The 22,589-nt window shown below is 35.5% G+C and overlaps 1 protein-coding gene across 3 annotated transcripts in view; it reads right to left on the bottom strand.

The window, feature by feature from the left end:
* Nucleotides 1–22,589, bottom strand: part of SKAP2 (src kinase associated phosphoprotein 2) — a 360,207-nt gene that overhangs the window by 50,280 nt on the left and 287,338 nt on the right. For all 3 annotated transcript variants that reach the window (XM_011972276.1, XM_011972275.1, XM_011972277.1), the window contains 5 exons: nt 22,194–22,271; nt 21,118–21,201; nt 9,251–9,375; nt 8,318–8,381; nt 7,831–7,965 (listed from right to left, as the gene is read on the bottom strand). In XM_011972276.1, coding sequence (XP_011827666.1) covers nt 7,831–7,965; nt 8,318–8,381; nt 9,251–9,375; nt 21,118–21,201; nt 22,194–22,271 — 486 coding nt within the window. The remainder of the gene's footprint in view (nt 1–7,830; nt 7,966–8,317; nt 8,382–9,250; nt 9,376–21,117; nt 21,202–22,193; nt 22,272–22,589) is intronic.

Here is a 22,589-nt window from a genome sequence, read left to right as displayed (position 1 = left end):
AAAAAAAAAAAAAAAGGGCCAGGTGCAGTGGCTCACGCCTATAATTCCAGCACTCTGGGAGGCGAAGGTGGGTGAATCACCTGAGGTCAGGAATTCAAGACCAGCCTGGCCAACATGGCGAAACCCTATCTCTACTAAAAAAACACAAAAAATTAGCTGGGCGTGGTGGCGCGTGCTTGTAATCCAGGTACTTGGGAGGCTGAGGCAGGAAAATCACTTGAACCTCGGGTGTGGAGGTTGCAGGGAATTGAGACCACACCACTGCACTCTAGACTGGGTAACGGAGGAAGACTCTGTCTCAAAAAAAAAATAAATAAAAATAATTAAATTATTAAAAAATTAAAAGATTTTTTCTTGAAAGTATCAAGATATAAAGACACAAGGCTACTTTTAACACTATCTGCTGGAAGACTCTGCCAGCAGAAAAGTAAAAACAGAAAACTCATGGGATGTGAATATAATATACACACACACACACACACACACACACACACACACACACACACGACATAAATAAACATGGGTAATTCAAGGTATGGTAGTAAATCTAGGCTTAGGCCAGAAAGGGCACCTGTGTAAGGACGCTGGGGGATTCTCAACACTTAGGCACAGTGCCTGGCACACAACAGGTACTCAAGAATACTTATGAAATGAAAGAAATGAAAGCAAAGAAGAAGAGAAAGGATGAAAATGAAAACAGAGGAGAGGAATGAGTAAATAAAAGAATGAGAAAAGGAGGAAGGTAAAAACTAAATAGGAAGAAAATGAAAGGAAGAAAATTTTACAAAAGGGCAGAAGAAAGTAGATAAAAAGAAGAATCTCTTTTTGTTTTAAAACTTTTATATGTATATGTATATTTATATATAGGCAAAAAAAGGATCAAAAAGATTCATATCGAACTGTTAACAATGTTTACTTAGGGTACAGAGTGACTTTCACTTTTTAATTTTAATTTTATTTTATTTCATTTTGTTTTGTTTTGTTTTTGAGATGGAGTCTCGCTCTGTCGCCAGGTTGGAGTGCAGTGGTCTCAGCTCACTGCAATCTCCACCTCACAGGTTCAAGCGATTCTCCTGCTTCAGCCCCCCGAGTAGCGGGGACTACAGGCGCATGCCAGCACGTCCAGCTAATTTTTGTATTTTTAGTAGAGACGGGTTTCACATGTTGGCCAGGATGGTGTTCATCTCTTGACCTCATGATCCGCCCGCCTCGGCCTCCCAAAGTGCTGGAATTACAGGCATGCGCCACTGCGCCCGGCTCCACTTTTTTATTTTACGCACGTCAGGAATATTTAAACTTATTCCAGTAAGTATGTATTGTTTGTAAATAAGGATTTAAAAATTAAGACTTAGCAGCTAGTGAAATGGCTCATGCCTGTAATCCCAACACTTTGGGAGCACAGGGCAGAAGGATCACTTGAAGCTGGGAGTTCAAAAGCAGCCTGGTCAACATAGTAACACTCCATTTCGACAAAATTAAAAATTAAAAAATTAGCCAGGCATGGTGGCGCATGCCTATGGTCCCAGCTACTTAAGAGGCTAAGGCAGGAGCAACATCTGAGAAGTTTGAAGCTGCAGTGAGCCATGACTGCACCACTGCACTCCAGCCTGGGCGAGACCCTATCTTTAAAAAGAAAAAAAAAAAGAAACCTAAGACTTAGCAATAACGAAAGGAAAGTGAACAAATAATATAAAATAATCACCCAATGTGGCTTGTTGTGAAGTACATTAAGGTAAGTTCCTCTTCACAGATCCCCTTGGAGGGCTGCCTCCAAGACTTCCCATCTGACTCCAGGGGCAGAGATCATCTCAATCCTACTAGCCTCTTCAAAGTCCAGGTCCAAAAAGATAGAGGTCACATAAAAGGGTTTCCACTTCTCCTAAAGCCACTCGTCAAATTCCAGACAGCCCTGGAATTGCTCAGTCTTGCATTCCGCCAAGATGCCTGACTCCCTTTACAGACAGTCCAATCCCACACCCACAGGTCTTTTCCTTCAGCCTCAAAAGAACGACCCTATGAGAACAGGCTAAATCAAGTATTCACACATCTACAAGGTATTTTTAGAAACCTCTTCCTTCCGAGATAGTAGCTCATGAAAATAGACAAAATGCTTCCTTCCTTTTTTATCTTCCTGGCTTGCTCATTTCCACGAGATGGATAGAACTTCAATACTTCCCCTTGAAGGAAACGTCATAGGCAAGTCAAGCTGATCTCTTATAACCTAGAGACATTCTATGTAATCCTAGTTTCATGTATGTAAGAAAACCTATGTTGTGTCCATAAAAATGAATTAACTCATATGGAGCTTAGGTTATGAATCTTTATAATTCAAGTGATATGAATAAAAAGGTGATAAACCAAAAGCTGTCTATCACATCCCCGTGGCCAGGGTTTTTCAACTTCAGCACTACTGGCATTTTGGGCCAGAGAATTCTTTGTTGTGGGGGCTGCCCTGTGCACTGTAGGTCGTTTAGCAGCATCCTTGGCCCTTACCCACTAGATATCTGTAACACACACACACACACGCACACACAAATACATACATATCCCAGTTATGATAACCAAAAGTGTCTCCAGGCATTGCCAAATGTTCTCTAGGGTATATTCCTTGGCTGGGAACCACTAAAGTAGTTCCAATTTGCAAAAATGAGTCATTTTATCCCACCACCAATGGAAATATATGTTTTGTGTACACACAGGTATTTTGGGTTTAGTATGTGTTAAGCCATCTCTTGTAATGAAAAGAATTTGCAATGCCAATGGCAACACAGAGAAAAGCTACAAGACAGGCATTTGGAACTGTATTCCAAAGCTTCATACCATATTATGAAACAACATAAAGAATACTATAAACAAATATTCAGCAGACACATTTATATTCAGCAAAGATAAAAATAAAAAACATTATATGTGTGTAGTGACCCTATTTTATGAAGGATTTAATTTTTTTTTTATAACTTCGGATAACCCTCTCAGCAGAGTAGAGAGCTGAAACCATCTGTATTAGTCTGTTCTCAGCTGCTAATAAAGACATACCCAAGACTGGGTAATTTATAAAGGAAAGAGGTTTAACTGACTCACAGTTTAGCATGGTTAGGGAGGCCTGAGGAAACTCACAATCATGGCAGAAGGGGAAGCAAACATGTCCTTCTTCACATTGCAGCATCGGGAAGAACGAGTGCCCAGCAAAGGGGGAAGCCCCTTATAGAACCATCAGATCTCATGAGAACAGGATGGGGAACACTGCCCCCATGATTCAATTATCTCCACCTGGTCCCTCCCAGGACACATGGGGATTATATGGGTACTATAATTGAAGATGAAATTTAGGTGGGGACACAGCCAAACCATATCACCATCCAAAAATTCAACTCTAATCTAGTCATCTACTTGGGAAAAAATATTCCCACAATATCACCACATTGATAACTTCACCATTCAGTACCTAGTTTAAGAAAAAATAATGTTAGCAGACTGCCTAGACTAACAATATTAACAAACTGAATATATGTGGTTCTGCAAAAATTAATTGACATCTTTCCATTGCATTCCAAAGAAGAAAGGAGAAAAATTGTTTGGTGAAATCAGGATCTACTATCACTTAAAACATTGTTAATACTACAGATTGCAGGGTCCTTTGTAACCTTGATATTAACTTAGTAATATGAGTGATACTTATTCAGGAGGAAAATAAAGCCAAAATGTATTTTGGGGGCCTATAACCACTTATTGATTAAATTAGCATTTGTGTCCATTTGCTGTAAACTACTTCAAATTAAAGTATCCAAACACTGTTCTTTTTTATGTATATATAATAGTCTCACGGAAAAAAATTATAGCTGCATTTTACTTTATGTTCCATTTTAGATGCAGATAGTTGGACTGAATAAATTTAAAACGTAATTGAACGGCCAAAGGATAAAAATATCCTTTTCTGACTCAGAATAGTTCAATCTGTCGTTGTAATTTTTTAAAAAAATGAATTCACACTTAAAAAAAATAGGTTAATGGAATAGAAATTTGTCTTCCTGTTTTATGTTGCCCTCTCTCCTCCAGTCCACTCGCCAGAAGACATTTCAAGTGCAATTCCTCTGAAAGCTACAGATTTAATAAGTTAATGGATGGTTACCATTCTTGTTACTAGGCTGATTCTATTCAGTTTAGATCTAGAAAAATCTTTTTGTTGTTGTTTTTTCTGCACAATTTCCTGCCATTAAAGAAAAAAAATCAAGCGACATGGTGAGTAGAAGAGAAGAGCAAACAGGGTTAGTTTCTGCAGCAATTTCCCGAGTATTATTTTCTTCTTTTGAGATTCAAAATGAGACAAGGACACTCCTGTGTATTTCTAATGAAAAAGCGGGCAATAAATTTACAAATCTGTGCTAAGCTAAATGAACTCATTACCATGTTATGAAACAGTTTAACACACTTTGATCAATATATTAGCTGCACAAACACAAATATGCTACAGTATTATTACAATGTAAGCAAACCTGAGTGGCCTATGCTAATAAGCAATAAGACATAAAAGATGTAAAAGCATTAGGATATTTGAAGAAAAGCCAAATACCTTTAATACTCCCCAGAAATGGCATTCTCGCAACTCTTTTGTACATATGTATAAATCCCTTAAACACAAAGAAGTCTTACAAATTTATTCCTATTCTTTTATCAAGTTAGTTAAAAACAAATGAACAAGAAATTAAAGAGAAGGTACTGTAATAAAGTTAGAATATTCTAACTGAAAACAATTATAATGAAACGATTTAGATTCCCATAGAATTATAAACATTTTTCAAGGGATATTTTGCAATGCAATTTTTTTTTTTTTTGAGACACACCGTCTCACTCTGTTGCCCAGGCTGGAGTGTAGTGGTTCGATCTTGGCTCACTGCAGCCTCCGCCTCCCATGTTCAAGTGATTTTCCTGCCTCAGCCTCCTGAATAGCTGGGATTACAGTAGGCACCTGCCATCATGCACAGCTAATTTTTTTTTCCTTTTTTTTTGTATTTTAGTAGAGATGGGGTTTCCCCATGTCGGCCAGGCTGGTTTCAAATTCCTGACCTCAAGTGATCCACCCACCTCGGCCTCCCAAAGTGCTAGGATTACAGGCGTGAGTCACTGTGCCTGGCCCAATGTAATTTTTAAAACAATGTTTTCTTCTTACTCTTGAAACTTAAAACACTGCAGGTTTATTTCATAGTTTTTAAAAAATACACTTATTAGAGTAAGAGCTTTTGTTTCTCAGAAAAAGACCTTTGTAATTTAAAGTAGCATGCTAAATTCTTAGATTTTTCTTCAAATACATTTGTATACCTCATCTTTCAACTAAGAGTATTAGTTTTCAACAATGAATAATTGACAGAAAATTGTGTTGAAATTGTAGTATTATTTAATTCTGGGAATTTAGCCAGTCAGGTATCAGAGACACATAGTTCTTTGAACAGAACTGGAAAAATATCAATAGTATGTAAATGTGCTTACTGCTCTTCCATTGTTCTAACTCCTCTATCAAAATTATATTCAAATTTCACAGAAGTGAAAGCAAAAAGCTTAATTCTTGTCCTGAAAGAGAGACAATTTTTTAAATTAAAAAAGTTACCTTCCTAGTTTCAGATATTTAATCATACAAAACCTCTAACTCTGAGACACCTTTAGGGCCTTTACTAGAAAAATTCCCTCTGTAGCTGTTGGCACAAACTTGACAAACTTGCTGAACTGTGCAGATGTTGAAGCAGCTCTCAGTTACACCAGGGAAGAAAGGGGAACGAGACATTCCACAGCTGCCTACAACGGCTTCCTTCCCAGGGGCACAGTTGCAGGCTCTATCAAGCTCAATCACTTTGCAGAGCAACTGGGGATCCCAAGCAGGGGCAAATAAATCCCAGGGCAGCTTAAATTTCTCACAGTACCACAGCAAGAAGTAACACTACTTAAAAAGTAACCAGTTACTTCCAACAATTATGTTTGTGGTGGGGGGAGGGGAGGGGAGGGGGGGCGGTGAGGAAGAATGAAGAATAATATCTGTAGTAAGAGAAAATAAAAGATGTTTCATATTTTTAAAATTTCAAGCTACTTATATCAGATCTTCCTTAGGTCTTTGTTATGAAAATAACTATGAATATTTGCTCTTTATTCCTAATTAATTTTTTTTTTCTTTAGGGGTGGGAGAGAATAGCCAAGTTGAAAAAATACAGAACTTAACAGTTATTTCAACAATTGTAACACATTCATTGCAGGGTTTTAAAAGGATGTAATGACAGTAATATGTTTAAATGTATTCCACTCTTCCATTTTATGAGTATACATTCTTACAAGTTCTTTTAAACGTTTTTAAATATTAAAATAATTGTATTAATGATATGATGTGACTAAAAACAAGCAGCTAGGGAATATTCTTCCCTACTTGAGGATAACTGATGCTACAGTAGATGCCATTTCCACCTTCCAGAAAGGAAGGTGTTAATAAACATGTAACTCTACTAAATAACTGAAATACACAGATCTCTATTCCCCATAAAATTATACTTTTATACTAATCTTCTGGGGTAGTAAAAGACAATATATGGATGCATACATAGTTTTTATACCTTAAATTTATAATATTGTTAAAATTATTACTTTTTACTTGGTTAGAAAACCATTACTGTACCACCACATAAGCACTTGCAAGAATTCACCAGATACAATAATAAAAACAAAAATGATGGTGATGTTACAATTAATTGTGGGTTTGCTATGATCAGGCACTATGCTGAGAGCATTCAATAAATCACTTCACCTACCCCTCCCAATGATACTATTTCCATTTGATAAATGAAGAAATTAACTTATAAAGTCACTAAGCTAGTAAATGGTACAGCCAGAATTTAAATTTTTATATTCCAAAGTCCATACTCTTGTTATTATATTGTATTGTATTGAAAATGACATTTGTACATTAATTTGGAACATTTTAAGTATTTTTGAAATCAATTTTAAAGGTTTACATTGCATCATTAAATTGTTATATTCAGAGCAAAATGGTCTCTCTACATGAGATGTACTAGTTAAATCTTGCTTATATTGCTTATAATACCTTTTTCTTAACTACTGATTTTTTTTAATAGCCAAAAAAGCTCATTTCAACCTAGAGTATTAGCAATACAACAATTTCCTAAATGTTTTCATATGTTTCCTAAATTTCAGATGTCTATCTTTTTATTTTAGATTGATCCTCATGGCCACAAGTCAAGTAGCTAATAGATAATTAATTTTATGTTATATAAAAGACAGGCATGTAAACACTAAACTAAGAAAACTTTTTTATTCCATATTGATGCTAAAATATCAACAGGAAGACTTGAAGCCTCAGAAGGCCTTTATTTATAGTTCAACAACATTCCTCCAAGACAATGCAATATACTACAAGCAAGGAGAAATCCGAGGCAGAAGTTGATGACATATGGGGTGTGCATAGAACTTCTGGTTAATGGAAGTTCCAAGATGTATAAATAAAAAACGATGTGTGAGTTGGTGGAACAAACTATAAGGCAAGTCAATTTTTTAATTAAAAAATTATGTAGCATAAACAATGCTAATGAGCCAAAAGTCCCAAGAGATTAGTATTGTATCTGCTTCATTTTAATGTTTCATTCACTTTTTATAAGTTACATCTACTCACTCGAAATATCTCAAGCAGAACCCTTTTTGTAAAATAGAGTTTTAAAGATACTCTTTGTCCTTGTTCTCAATAGGTCATCATTTTCTACTCAAGTTGTCAATTTGAGGACAAATCACACACACACACACAGCCCTAAATCTTTAAATGAATCACCAGAAAGTAAATACCTGGAAGTTCTTCATAAATTTCATCATCTATTGGTTGACTGCTTGTTGGATTGCTTATTGGTAGAGGATGATCAACATCATCATATAATTCCCCTCTCTCATCATAATCCTCAGGAATAATATCAGATTCCATATCTATAAAACACATTTCATGACGTAAATTTTAAAAGAATGCAGAAGATATTTTTAAAACTATACTTCATAAATAAATGCAGCCCTACAAAATAACAATATTGTTACATGTTATGTCCTTAACTAAAATCATGTTTAAAATTGTTTTGTAAATATGTGAATTTTAAGGTAAGCCAATTGGTACTTACAAAAAAGATGCTGTTTAAAATCTGAAGTAAGTGGTCTGTATAAATAGCAGTCACATTCACTTGGTCATTCTCACAGAAGTCAATAAGTTTTTGTATATGAAAACCCAAACTACTCTGTTATTTAGTATTTAAAGACTGTGATAACTCATTCAATTGATTTATCTTACCTTGCAATACAAATTTCAGCTGCTGTACCCATTCCTCAGCATCTTTGGGAGAAGCTGCTGTAAACTAATATAAAATAAACAATAAAAACGAAAATCATCACAGTAGAAATGAAAGGTATGTTGTATTCTTACCATTTATTTAAGACTATTAGTAATTCTTTTCATGTCTAGTGGAACTTTTCTTGCAAGGATGCTTCTTATAATGTACAGTTAATTTTGACAAATTTATGCAATTGAAGCAGAGGATGATGAATTTGAAACTCTGATCAGCAGCTGGCAGCTGTGCAGGAAAAAAAGCTGCTTCTCTTCATCAATGTCAAAGACAGAACTGATGAACAAAATTTGCCCTTGACAATTAGAAGACACCCATGAATTTCTTTAGACTGCTGGATACAGTTTTCTTAAAAATGTTCTTGTCAGATTCCAACACACTACCTGACAACTTAATTAACTGGCTTTCAACTGCAATCTCAGATATTTAAAACTTATTAAACATACATTCCATATTGAAGCCTAGCTGATAGCTCTTGAATTGCAGAGCTGATGTGTACCTTTACCTTCATTTTCTCCCACACTCCTAAGCAATACAATATGTATTATCACTCTGATATTTGTCTTTTGATAATTTTACTCTTTCTGCTATGTAACTCTTTTGGAAGATCACCTAGTTCTATCAGATATAAATGCAACATGGGAAGTAATCAATAAGTTATATATTCTCTTTATCTTTTTCAAGAAGATAGCGTTTGAACTAACCCGAAATTTAAAAAAAAATTCCCCTTATAAGAATGGTCAATGCATAATGTATTTAAACACCAGTATTTTTATTATTGTTAACATGTCAAGGAGAGTATTAATCAAATGTCAACGTCTCTATAAATGAAATCAAAACATTTTATCAACTTAATTTCAAGGCAACATAAAAAGTACAACCTGATATATACGTTTATCAGGAGCAGAGATTTCAAAACAGCAATCTTTCTTTCCATCCTTTCTTAGAGTGTTATTCATTCTGACACTGTAGCCATCTAATGCAAATTCACCTTTCTGTTGTTTGTCTGTTGAAGATAAAACCAGTTAGAATTTCATTTATTAATATTAATGCTCAATTATCTTTTATTTAAAAGTTGTTCGTCAATTCTTGGAAATAATTTTTTTTGTTGTTATATTGCTTTAGTAATACAATGTTTAGGTAATGTTTTTAGAAATTATTTTTAATTCTGAAACGTGTAAGTATTAGGGATGATTTGATTTAAGAAGGAGGTCTGCAGATCATGGTCTTATTCAGAAGGAAGTATGGAAACATGACACTCTAGGGTAGGGAAAATTCAGGAACTAGAACTTAGAACTTGCTAGACAAACCCACCACAAACCTGTGGCTCTTTCAGATTTAGTTGGCTGGTGGGAAGATCTGACCAGCTGAAAATTTGTTGAGCTTTATTTACTGTTGTCTCCTTTCACCTACCCCTCCCCAGCAACACCACTAAAAAGAAGCTTCTAAAACAAAAGTTTTCTTTAAAAAAGGTCTCCTAACTTGGTACAAATTTATCCCTAACTTTACAAAGCAAACTGAAACTAAACTAAACTACCAATTACAAAAAAAGATGTGAAGGAAAAAAAAACTGTGGATAGAGAAGAGTGGTAAAGCAAGTACAGAAGCATTAGTTACCAAAAAAAGAGGGAAAGTTTCTTATCCAGTCAGTGAACAGTTGAACTAGTAAAGCACATTTGAATCTCACATGATAAAGAGGCAAAAGATGATTAGAGCTTTGGTCAGATATTATTTTAAAGACAAATAAAGTGGGAATATAATAAAAGACTTAACATTCTGAAACTGAAAATAAAATCAGTCAACCTTCCTACTTCACCCAGTTATACCATTTTGATAGAAAAACTGCACAGCTGTAGGTTTATTTCCTAGATTAACAAACAATATTAAAACCATGAGTAGGGACAAACTCTTTTACTGAGCTCAGGGTAAATACAGAAATGCTTTCATGTTGTGGGGTGTGCTTTTTCAGTTCAGTGTACCAATAAAAGATATAGCACCTTTTCTTAAATACACAAGCTAAATACCTAAAGTAACTAACAGACATTTTTAAAAGGTCATAGAGATTATATCTTGTTCAAAATATCAAATGAGAAAAAAAATCTCAGTTCCTGGGAAACTCTAATCACATTTAGTCATAATTTACATCTCTCTGAACATCTAAAGAAACAATCAAAGTTTATTTCATGAAAAAAATCTACAATAAACTATGTTTTTCACAAAAACGACACAGTACTTTAAAGATTAGAGCAGCATTTCCCAAAGATACTACTAGGTTTCTGTGATCAAATCAATTTGGGAAACGTTTTACTGAATTAAACAGAGTTAAGCGGTTTTGTTAGTTCAGGCCTTCTTGGGGCCCATAGTACATTTACATACTAATTAAACTTCTAAAAGAAAAATTCAGTATGTAGCATTTCCAAAAATTATTTGTCCGTGGAATTGTTTTTTCACAGAATATTTTATGGTACTCCCAGGATATATTTTGTAAGACACCTAACTAGGAAACTATTGGGAAAAAAGTATTAAAATGATAAATGGTTAAGCATGGTTGGTTTCTTGTAAAATTCTCAAAAAAAGACTAAATCATTCACTCACTCATTTGACAAATTGATACCGAGCACTTGAAACAAGCCAGGCAGCATTATAGGTTTGCTGAGATAAAAGCTGGAACACCTTACCAGACCCTTCGCACCACCTTCTACTAAATTGCAAAAGGAACTTAATGTTCACGACGAAAAGTGGAAGTAATGTCAGGCAAAATATCAAAGCCATACTGGACAATTTTGAGAGATTTCCTTAAACTCTCCAGAAGAAAGATAATTTTCAGGGACCAGATTTAGAGGAAAGCTGTTCCCTTGTTGCACAAGGGTTCGACTGCTCCACTTACTAGGTCCATCTGGCCTAAAACCTATGCCTTCTACCTCCAATTTCGGTCTAAAATTCTCATCAATGTAACTTGAATGGAGGTGGAAATGCATGAGGAGTGGGAGTCTACACGTGGAGATGTAAAATCAGCACTACAAAGATTTAGTTTGGAAGAGCTGAGGGGAACAGATCTTTCTGGGCCGGATTATCTAATAATCTAGAAATAAGACATTAGGCAGCAAAATTAGGCAACCCCAACTTAGACTAGCAGATTCATTTTAGCCAAACTCCCTAGAAATATGCTATGGGGCTATGTATCAGAACTTCTGTTACAGTCCAAGAGGAGGACAGTATCAGCCTCTACTGAGATGAACCAGAGAGAAGCCACAAAGCCAATTTATAGGTAAGCATCTCAGATTTTATAGATATGTACTTGTTCAAGGATAAGTAAAAGAGGAACAGCAAATACAGATGCCATAAAAATATTATGTAAAACAGAAACATAACATAGCACTTGAGAAGTAGAAAGCACAAGCAAAGTAGGCGAAATGGAAGTAAACTTTAGCCAACTGCTTTGCATATTTTATAAAAGTAAACACACAGATTCTGAAAGAGATGAAAGATGAAACAATGTAATATAAAATAAAAAGAGAAAAGGCTGAGACAAGTAGGAATTAAAATGAAACTGGCAAAATTAGGAACAAATAGGCTGTATAAGGAAGTGGAAAATGCAGCAGCAAAACAAATGATGTATTAGAAGTAATAAAAAGTAGAACTAACATTGTGGAAAACCAGATCAGTTATACCTTGAAAAGCTCACTCAGCAGATAGAAAATAAGACTAAGGGGAGGTGGAAGGGGCAAAAGGGAGTATGATAAATATGGAGGGCTGAAAAAAATACAACATAAGAAAAATGGGTTTTCTGGAAGAAGAGTAATAAATAAATGCCAATAACCAAAGACATAATATAACAAAAGAAAACTTCATTCAATCAAAGAAAGACCTAACTTTGCAGAACAAAAGGATGCTGTTGTTTAACCAAGCAAAAATAATAAAAAGAAACTAATATCTAGACCTATCCAACTGATTGATTGTATTTGAGGATAAACACTTATATAAACATCCAAGTCAGGTAGGGGTATGGGCACAGAAAGGTTGAAGAGAACAGAGGAAACTCACAACTCTTTCTAATAGCTTTTGCAGAACCATAACCATGAAGTAGCCATATCTCCAATTAGCCAATACAGGACAGGAAGTTCAAGACATGAAACGGGCAGACATGGCTATAAGACAACACTGTTCTTCTCCTTTCACATTAGTTTCTCTTCTGGTGAGAGAAACTTCATCATTATATGGTAAGTCATAAGAATTTACATATAGATTAGTTCCACAATGCTTTTTGGGATAGTTTCAAGGGTACCTGTTAACAAAATTATCAAAAATAGTAAAATGCCAATCAAATAGGAAATAAAGCTAAAAAGTCCATTTACCCAGCACTGTGAAAGACTAATATTTTATCTAGGTGAACTTCACAAATAGCAAAAGCTTATTCCTTTAAGTGCCAAAACTTTTTAAAATGTTAATCATTGTGATGCAAAGCTTTCGAAAATATATCCTTCCCTAAATTTACAAACAAGTCTTTTAAACATAACATTGTTTTCTTAACATAGTATCATTTTGAATGTTAGTTTTTGTAACACATTGATACCCTCAGAATTTTTGAGGTGTTTGTTACTCTATTACATTTGTCTCAGCTTCTGTTTCACACTTTAACCTAACCTCTATCATGCTTTGAATGTAATGTCTACAGAACTGAAGGCTGCCAGGAAAAACTAGACAATGAAATCTATTGTAACAGTAATTCAATTTTACACTAATCCTAATTCAGTAGGTTCAAGGTAAAAAGCAGTTGTCTCTGATCTCCTACAAAACAAAATGCATAAGGCTAGTAAGAGCAATTTCCTTCTACTTTTTCACTGGCTTTTAGGTTTACAGCTGTGTTCTGGGGTTTTTATAAGCTGTCAAAAAGACAACTCACATTTACTGAGCTTCTATACATCAAGAACTTAATAGAACATATCTCATATATACCTGGTAATAATTCTATACAATAGAAGAGACATATTATATTCCCAGCACTCATGGGAAAACAAACTTCAACCAATTTGCTCACAGTCACACAGAGTAAAGAATAAAAGCCAGGACCCTAAGAAAGTCTGATTCTAAAGCCTTGTTTTTTCAGCCATTTCACACTGTTTTCCAAAAAGGTGTTTCTCAAAGTATATTTTAAGAATTACCTATGTTAGAATCATCTTGGATGCCTGTTAACACAGAATTGGCTACTATTCTGTACTTGCTATATAGGAATCTCTGTGGGTGAGTCTAGGAAACCAAATTTTTAGCAAGCAACCCAGGTGATTTTGATACACACTACAACCACTGTCCTCAATACAACATGAAATTTACAAAGTCACAGTAGAGAAAATAAATGTTATTTTGCATTTCATCCTACAACGTAGGTCAAACTTTCTCAGTTTTCTTTATGGGTTTCTCTACCTCTGCCTATCTCTTAAAAAGCTATGATGGGTTGTTCTAAGTCTTGCTCTCTTCTTACATTACACTCTCCCTGGGCAATCTCATCTAATTCCAAGAATTAAATTCCTATCAATACACTTGTGACTCATGATTCTTTACTTTTAGTTCATTTTGAAAACTGTATATCCAAATCTTCGTCTGCTCACTATATATGTTTCATCTCTCAAATGTCCTATAGGTTCACTGAATAGAAAGTGTCCACAAGGGAGATCATCTTAACCCCACTCCCAACACTTGTTTTGGCAACAACTGTAATATTTCTTGTTGTAGTCCCCATCTCAATAAATGCCACCTCCATTAATTCAAGCTCCCAAACCAGAAAACTGTGCACCATTTTTTATTTTGCCCTTTCCTTCACCAACTGCCCCGACGTTATCCCCTACACTCCACTGCCACCTACCAAAATCTAAACAGACCTTCTATTTTTCTGGCAAATATACTTGCTTTTTCTCTTCTTCATTGGCTCTCAGAAAAACATGCTTAAAACACCAAACACTCTCATACCATTTTAAATATAGCATAAATATTGCAACTGAATAATTCCAAATCTTTTAGCATCCCTACAAGTTATGGACATTTATTTTTTGGGGCTCCCCAGCATCCATGCATCTTTCCTATTTTAATTCCAAGACTGCCAGGGATAGGGCTTAGTTTTCCACCACAGAAACTGGAGGGAGGTGGATTTTCCCTGTTCCAACTTAATCAAAGTGGATGCTCCAGCCTGGAACCTAAATCTCAAGTAAGTAACAAAAGGATCAAGACAGGGTTCAGAATCCATTCTGGTGGCAATGGCATTCATTGATTGATGGCAGTGCACAGTGGCAGCATCATATGTCCTGGCTTGGCAAGGCCCGAGGCCAGTAGTGTGTCCCAGTAAGATTTTTCATGGATTATGCCCAAGATCCAGCCCCCTTACCTACCTTAGTTCTTGCTTGCTTGCTGAGCCTGTGTGTAGCATTCTCAGCAGTTCTGAGAGTTGACATTTTCCTAATAATTTCCCTTTCTGCATTAAAAAAATTGGTTTCCGATGGTCATACCAAGAACACTAACTTGGTACAAATGGCTAGCAATCAAAAATATGAAATGTGTTCAGCAATATCTACTAGTTATATTTAAGAAGGCCTTTTCCCCTCAGTGTATAACTTACGTTATTTCCACAAGTGTTAATACTCAGTAGGGAAAAGAAAAATATGCCCATCAATACTTGACCTTGGCACTAAATTTTATCAAACTGATTAGCAAGATGTTCCAGCTCCTCAGTTAAAGATATATGAACATTTTCCTTTGGTTTATACAGCTTGCAGATGCCGATGTTAAATCAGCCACTTGAAATTTATCTCTGGGGTTTTGTGTAGAAGTTAGACTAGATATCAAACCAACAACATTCATGGTCATCAGATCCTTAGTAAAACTTAGTTGGTACCTGACTATTTCGGCATGTTGATGAAATCCTACTAAACATCAGATGTACATTTTAACTGCTGTATACTGTTAGAGGGTCTCTTAGCCATAAAGGCAGAAAGTAAAGGTATAGCTTTAATTTAGTGTTTGTAATCCCAGCTACTCAGGGGGCTGAGGCAGAAGAATCGCTTGAACACAGGAGGCAGAGGTTGCAGTGTGCCGAGATCATGACACTGCACTCCAGCTTGGGCAACAGAGCAAGACCTCATCTCAAAAAAAAAAAAAAAAGTTTACTGTGATAAGTTTTAAAAATAATACTTTCATATCAAAGATCCAAAAGTCTATAAAATTGCAATAATTTCTGATGAAAGTAGAATTAATGGTTCCTATTTCTTAAGGAATAAAGATATCCTTCTTCACATACCAGATGGAGATAGAATTTAAATTTTTAAAATATCAGAATTCACTTACACATTTTACATATATCATCTTGATATAAAATTACATAATTATAATTATAAAATGACGGAATTTGTTTCTGTCAAGTGAATCACAAGAAAAAAGGTAAGCTTTTACAGCTTTCTATTAAGTTGCTATTACAAAACAACAGAACTTCTAATTATATAAATATAAGCACTGTCACTTTAACATATTCAAAACAATATTAAAAGAGAAATATGATGCTTTTTCAACATCAAAATATATTTTATAATTTTCAAACTTCAAAGAGAACACATATGTCCTCTTTTTTTCCTATCATTGGTGAAGTTGTGGAGAAGTGGAGAGCAGGGAGGTAAATTTCAATGAAAACTTTTATTTCTCTGCCAAGTTCTGAAAGTTTTGTTAAATTCTCCATATGAAGTCCAATTTTCTACTGACTTTTATTATATATTGAAAAGATATTACAATGAAAAAATTAAAACCACATAATGTAACAAATAACCTTGGAATGACTTTGTAGATCAGGGCGACTTGTAGCTCCCATTTACTAGATGGTGCTAATGTATTCTTTAATCAGGTTTCAGCAAAAGTCCTGAAAGGAGGTACTAAGAACTGACAATCCCCTCCTTAAAAATGGGGAGAGACTAGGTTCATATCATAATGTTGATTCAAGATCATACAGAAGATAAACAGAAAAAGGGGAAAAAACCCACAATAGTTTAGAACAGGTTCCTAAATGGGCCATCACTTATGTGCACCTTGGAGGGGTTGGTAATAATCATCAAGTTGTAGAAAAAGCATAGCTTTGGAGGCAGAGAGATCTGCATTAAATCCTCGTTCTGCCTCTTAACAGCCCTGTGTTGACCTCTCTTGTTTAGACTACTTCAAAGTCCTACGAAATGGTCCTGTTGACCCAGACTCTATCCATCCCAAACCATTCTCCATAATCCTATTACAATTACTTACTAAAAACCAAATCTGGTCATACAATGCTCTGCTTAAAGGTCATATTCAAAATAAAATCTTTAGCAAGGCCCTTATTCTCAGAAGGTTCTTATCAACCTGGTCTAATCCACTTCTTTAGCCTTACGTGCTCCCTCCCCTCACTCACTCCAAGCTCCAGCCTTCATTCCATCTTTGATCCCATCCACAGTCTTTCACAACTCAGAATCTGCTATTCCCTTACCTGGCAAGCCCATTTTACCCTTCTTCCCTGTCTTAGTCTGTTTATGCTGCTATAACACCCAAAACTGGGAAATTTATAAACAACAGAAATTAATTTCTCAGTTATGGGAGCTGGGAAGTCCAAGATCAAGGTACCAGCAGGGTCAGTGCCTAGTGAGGGCTGCTCTCTGCTTCAGGATGCCACCTGATTGCTGCATCCCCCAGAAGAGTTGAATGCTGTACCATCACATGGTGGAAAGGCAAAAGAGGGGTTCCACAGCTCTCTCCAGACTTTTTTTTTATAAAAAGACATATCCCATTCTTGAGGGTAAAGCCCTCGTGCCTTAATCACCTCCCAAAAGCCCCAGCTCTTAATACAATCTCCTTGGGAGTTAATTTCCAACATATGAATTTTGGAGGTACACATACATTCACACCATAGTATTCAACCAACAAACTCCTACTCATTCTTTCAGGCCCAATGAAGTGTCCTCTCCACCAGGACATCTTCCCTAACTTCCCTAGGCAGTTAGCTTTCCCTCATTTGTGATCCAAAGATAGCTTATTTAAATTACTTACTGTACTGCATTGAAATGGTCAGTTTACCTGCCCAGCTCCCTCTTCCAACCAAACAACATCCTCTCTCACTGATATCCACAAAACCCAAACTGTGAGCACCTCTAAGGATCTTTGGATCCTCAGTGCCTACTAGCTAACAAGTGTCTGAAAAAATATTTATCAAATTTAGAAAAAGAATGAGTAAGTGAATGAACGAGTGAATGACTTGAAGGACATCTGAACATCTAGGACCTAAGAATTTTGATGAATGAGACTCATGACAATCAAAGGAAAAGGAAGGAGATGAAAGGATGAGTAAGATTTCCTCAGGTGTTGAAATATGTACTATATGTATTTGTTGCTTAAGGGTCCCAAATGGCTATAAATAATAAATACAGACAACATTTATTGGTACAATGGTAAGTGCATTATTTACCCCACAGGTTGGAACTACTCTTTCTAAGCCACTACTATCTTCATAGGTCAATGTGTTTTTTGGCACACACAATATGGTAGAAAATGTGAACTATGTATCTGTCAAACAGTAACAAAGCACACTTTAACCTAGTAAGTGGTGTCAACTCCTTCGTGCCTTTATAATCCATTTATCTAAATCCTACTTAGTTGGAGGATTATAGTTCTCATATATCTAGATAGGAGCTCTTCCTATTAGGTAAACGGTTCACACATATAGTAAATAAGGCTATAAAAAATCATATCTAATTTCGCAAAAGAAAAAAGTATTTGATATAAAGGAAGGAAATCGGGATCATGCCAAACAAGCAATTAAAAACTGTCGAAAGATAGATCTTTTTTTGGAGTCCCTTAAAAGAGAGGAACTGGCTAAGAATTTCAAAGGAAACCGCCAACAGAAAAAAGAACCACTAAAAAAAAATCTAAAATTTCACTGGAAACAGGAGGCTGCAAAGTAAAAGGGAAAAATTTAAGGAAATATAAGCCACATCTTCAAACATCAACATGAAAAAGGAATGCTAAAATGGTAATTTCTTTAAAGTGGACGTGTCAGGCATTTAAACCAGAGCAACTCCATCTTGAATAGGAGGTGGGTAAAATAAGGCTTTGACCTATGGGGGCTGCATTCCCAGGAGGTTAGGCATTCTTAGTCACAGGATGAGATAGGAGGTTGGCACAAAGTACAGATCACAAAGACCTTGCTGATAAAAGGATGCAGTAAAGTAACTGGCCAAAACCCACCAAAACCAAGACGGCGACGAAAAGTGACCTTTGGTTTTCCTCACTGCTCATTATATACTAATTATAATGCATCAGCATGTTAAAGACACTCCCACCCATGCCATGATAGTTTACAAATGCCACGGCAACATCAGGAAGTTACCCTATATGGTTTAAAAAGGGGAGAAACCCTCAGTTCTGAGAACTGCCCACCCCTTTTCAGGAAAACTCATGAATAATCCACACCCTGTTTAGCATATAATCAAGAAGTAACAATAAGTGTAAGCAGCTGAGCAGCCTATGCTCTGCTTTGCCTATGGAGTAGCGATTCTTTTGTTTCTTTACTTTCTTAATAAACTTGCTTTCACTTCCCTCTATGGATTGGCCTCAAATTCTTTCTTGGTTGAGATCCAAGAATCCTTTCTTGGGGACTGGATCAAGACCCCTTTCCAGTAACAGAAATGACAGAAAGGGCTAAATGGATCACAAAGTAGTTGAAATGGAAATTACAAACAATGTTACTACCATTAGGTCTCATCAAATAAGAATAAAAATGAACTCAGGAATTCAAGGTTGCAGTGAGCTGTGATGGCATCACTGCAGTCCAGCTTGGGTGATAGAGTGAGGCCCCCTCATCTCTAAAAAAGAAAAAAAAAAGGGAATGTAACTAATATCCAAATAATTCTAACTAAAATGTTTTCACTGAATATATTATATTAGTGTTTGAAGTAAATATTAACACGCTTTGGGTTTTGGGGAAACTCTTGCTAATCTTTGACCTAACCATTGTTATATGTCAGTCAGGACTAGAAATGGAGGAAACACTGACATTAGTATTCATTGATTCTTAAAGAAATCAGAAATGAGAAGCCTAATTGAATCAAAGTCACAAGGATCTGAAACTTCCCTCCCCTGATCTGGTGAAAAAGAGGATATTCTGTGGAAGGTAATATCTTGATCTAAATTCACAATATCATGCAAAACTGTATTTCTATGATCTATGATAATCGTAACTGAACTTGGACTCTAAATTTTCTGACCTACTTCACTACTGACCCTTAGCAGAAGAAAGATGCTTGTTTATAGCTGTTTACGGTTTACACTTCACTGATGCCATTACTACATTTGAACATACTATAAATTAGTGATGAAACGCAAGCTAGCTACTAAATTAATTAATTTGTTAATCTCATTAGCCAAAAGGTAAGAACAACTTCCAGCATTATGTAAGTATTTCAGACTTATCTGAAATACGACAATCTTACCTGTATGTTTTTACAACAGGGGAAAAAAACTCTAAAAACTATAAATAATGTCAAATAAAACATAAATTTCCAAACAACATTGATAACAATTCCATAAGAAAGCTTACATTCAGTGATACTTTTGCCTTTTTCTTCTTAAAGTGTCCTTTCTGGAAATGAACATTATCTATTTCCATATAAGCTTTACTTCATAATATTCAACTCCTAGCCTGTTTTCCCTAGAATAAAGTGAAACTCAGAAAGCTTACAATCTTTAAATTGCATTATTTGGTGGCTTTATTTGTTCAAATAACAAACTTAAAATTATGTTAACTGCAACTAAGAGACTGATTAATTAACAATGAAGTTACAAAATGTATCCTATTATTTCTAAATTAATGTAGTGACAATAGTGGTTAAGAACATGGACTCTAACCATATTCTCTAGGTTAAAATCCTAAATTTGAGCTGGGTGCCATGGTGTGCACCTGTAATCCCAGCTACCTGGGAGACTGAGACAGGAAGATCACTTGAGTCCAGGAGTTTGAGGCTATAGGGTGTGATGACTGCACCTGTGAACAGCCACTGCTCTCCAGCCTAGGCACCAAGACAAGACCCTGTTTCTAAAAACAAAGGAAAAAAAATTCCTAGATCTGCCATTTTCCAACTCTGTGACCTTGAACAAGTCACTTAACCTCTCTGTTCTGTTTTCCTAAAAGTAAAATTAATGGTGCTAATAATAGTGCTTACAGAGTTGTTGTGAGCTAAACAAGTTAACACAGCTAACGTACTTAGACAAAGTGCTTAGAATGGTACCCAGTATATAGTAAATTCTATATACATGTTTGCTGTTATTCCTTAAATCTGTAAAGGGAGCTCAGAAAGGTGCCATTCATATTTAATTTTATCTAATTTTATTTTAAAATACTTAAGAAAAATAATCTATTTTCTGCCATTGAAACTCTCATGACCCTATGTTCTTAACTTTTCCAGAAATTCTACAACAGTAGACTGGATAATAAATATTTCCTAACGTGAAAGGCCACATAGATTAAAGTTATTTTACTCTCTTTTCCAATTCAATACAACACAATTGTTTTAGTTCTGAGAGCATTCTGGTATTTGGAGCATTTATCAAATAATGAATCGTAAATTAGATTATAATTGTTATAATTTCCAGTTATTATTTGTTTGTCTTCAGTTTACTCTGTACCCAAAAGAAGGGGAAGGGATGGCCAAAAAATTCTTATGCAACAGTAGTTGATATAATTGAACACCAACATTACCTTTATCACTTCCATAATAATAGAATACTGTTTTACTGAGAGCACACCACCGTTTCTGCCATTCAAATCCCAGAAAGCTGTGATCTGCAATAAAGAGGGGAAAATGTAAGGCCATTTCCTTACTGTAAAAGAAAAAGTTAATTAATATGATTTCTAAGATTCCTCTGAGCTCTAACATTCTGTGACTAATTTGTATCTTCTTTTCCAAGAGACAAAAAACCAAACAACAACAAACCAACAAAGCCAAAGGGAATAAAGTAAAGCAGCTACGGGGCTGCCATACTTATGGGATCAACAGCATGGCTAACCAAGTTTTCTGACAGGGACAGTCAAAAAGGCATCTGACTATACAATCTTGAGATAACTGATCCATTTGGGTCTCCTTTTCTCATCTGTTGTAAAAAGAAGGGGGAGGAGCTAACCTAGATTATTTTTGTTACTCTTTCAGTTTTAAAATTCAGCTAAGAAAAGCAAAATGAAATATAAATAGAGGCCCAAAGGGACTACCAGAGAGATAAGCAGAATGGTAACGAAAAGACTGCTTTTCATTTCTCGTATTGTAAAACCACCTCCATATTTCATTTCCATTAAATATTGGTGTTGAAAAAGTGAGACCATATGGTCAACTCCCAATTATCACAGCCAATGGAGAGGAACACTGAAATGAAAAATAGACAATGGCAGACAAGATGCCAGGCTTGATCTGAACCATGGTGCATGCCAGGCTGGGCACAGGAGAACCTGCTGCTCAGCCCAGTGAGATACTGGTGAGAAATCCCACCTTTGAGAATATAGTCATGGCCTGCAGCTTTCCTTTGAGAGGCAGGAAACAGCTCCTGAATAATTTACAAATAACCAAGGTTGACAACTAAAAATCTGACCTAATGTTTCTTATTAAAAATTATTTAAAGCTAAGAGCTATATTTTGTGGTTTGGATAATGTCATTCAGATTTTCTTACAACCTTAAAACTCTTTAATCACCTAAAACGAATATTGCCTCCACATGTATACTACAAACATGTTCTATCTAAGGATGAAACCATTTTTACATTTTTCATTAGAACCTTAAGTTTACCTTTTCTGCGTTTTTCAAGGTAGCCAGCCTTTAGAACAAAAGGAAGGTCTTGTGCTGCAATCGGAGGAAACTGGGCTCCTATGAGAAGTTGGGGAGAGAAAAAAAAAAAAAAGCAGTGGGTAATCCATTTCAGGAAAAACAAGTGCCAGATCTCATTAGATTCAGTGTGCTTTTAAACAATTACTGAAATTGTTTAAATCCAAGTGTATTAGCCTTGTTTCATATCCATTCCATAGATTAATCCCCTCTATCCCTCCTAAAAGTCTCAAAAAGTTAAAAAAAAAAAAAAAAAAGGTTCTGTACTCCTACATCTTAATATATCCTCCCAAAATACAAGACTGAGAAACTGTTATAAATAAACGCAATAAATCTCTGAAACAGAGGTTAAGAATTCCT

Source organism: Mandrillus leucophaeus, unplaced genomic scaffold (genome assembly GCF_000951045.1).
Source record: "Mandrillus leucophaeus isolate KB7577 unplaced genomic scaffold, Mleu.le_1.0 Scaffold128, whole genome shotgun sequence".
Taxonomy (NCBI): Eukaryota; Metazoa; Chordata; class Mammalia; order Primates; family Cercopithecidae; genus Mandrillus; species Mandrillus leucophaeus.
Note: the sequence above shows the minus strand (reverse complement) of the source record. Positions and strands in the feature narration are given on the sequence as shown.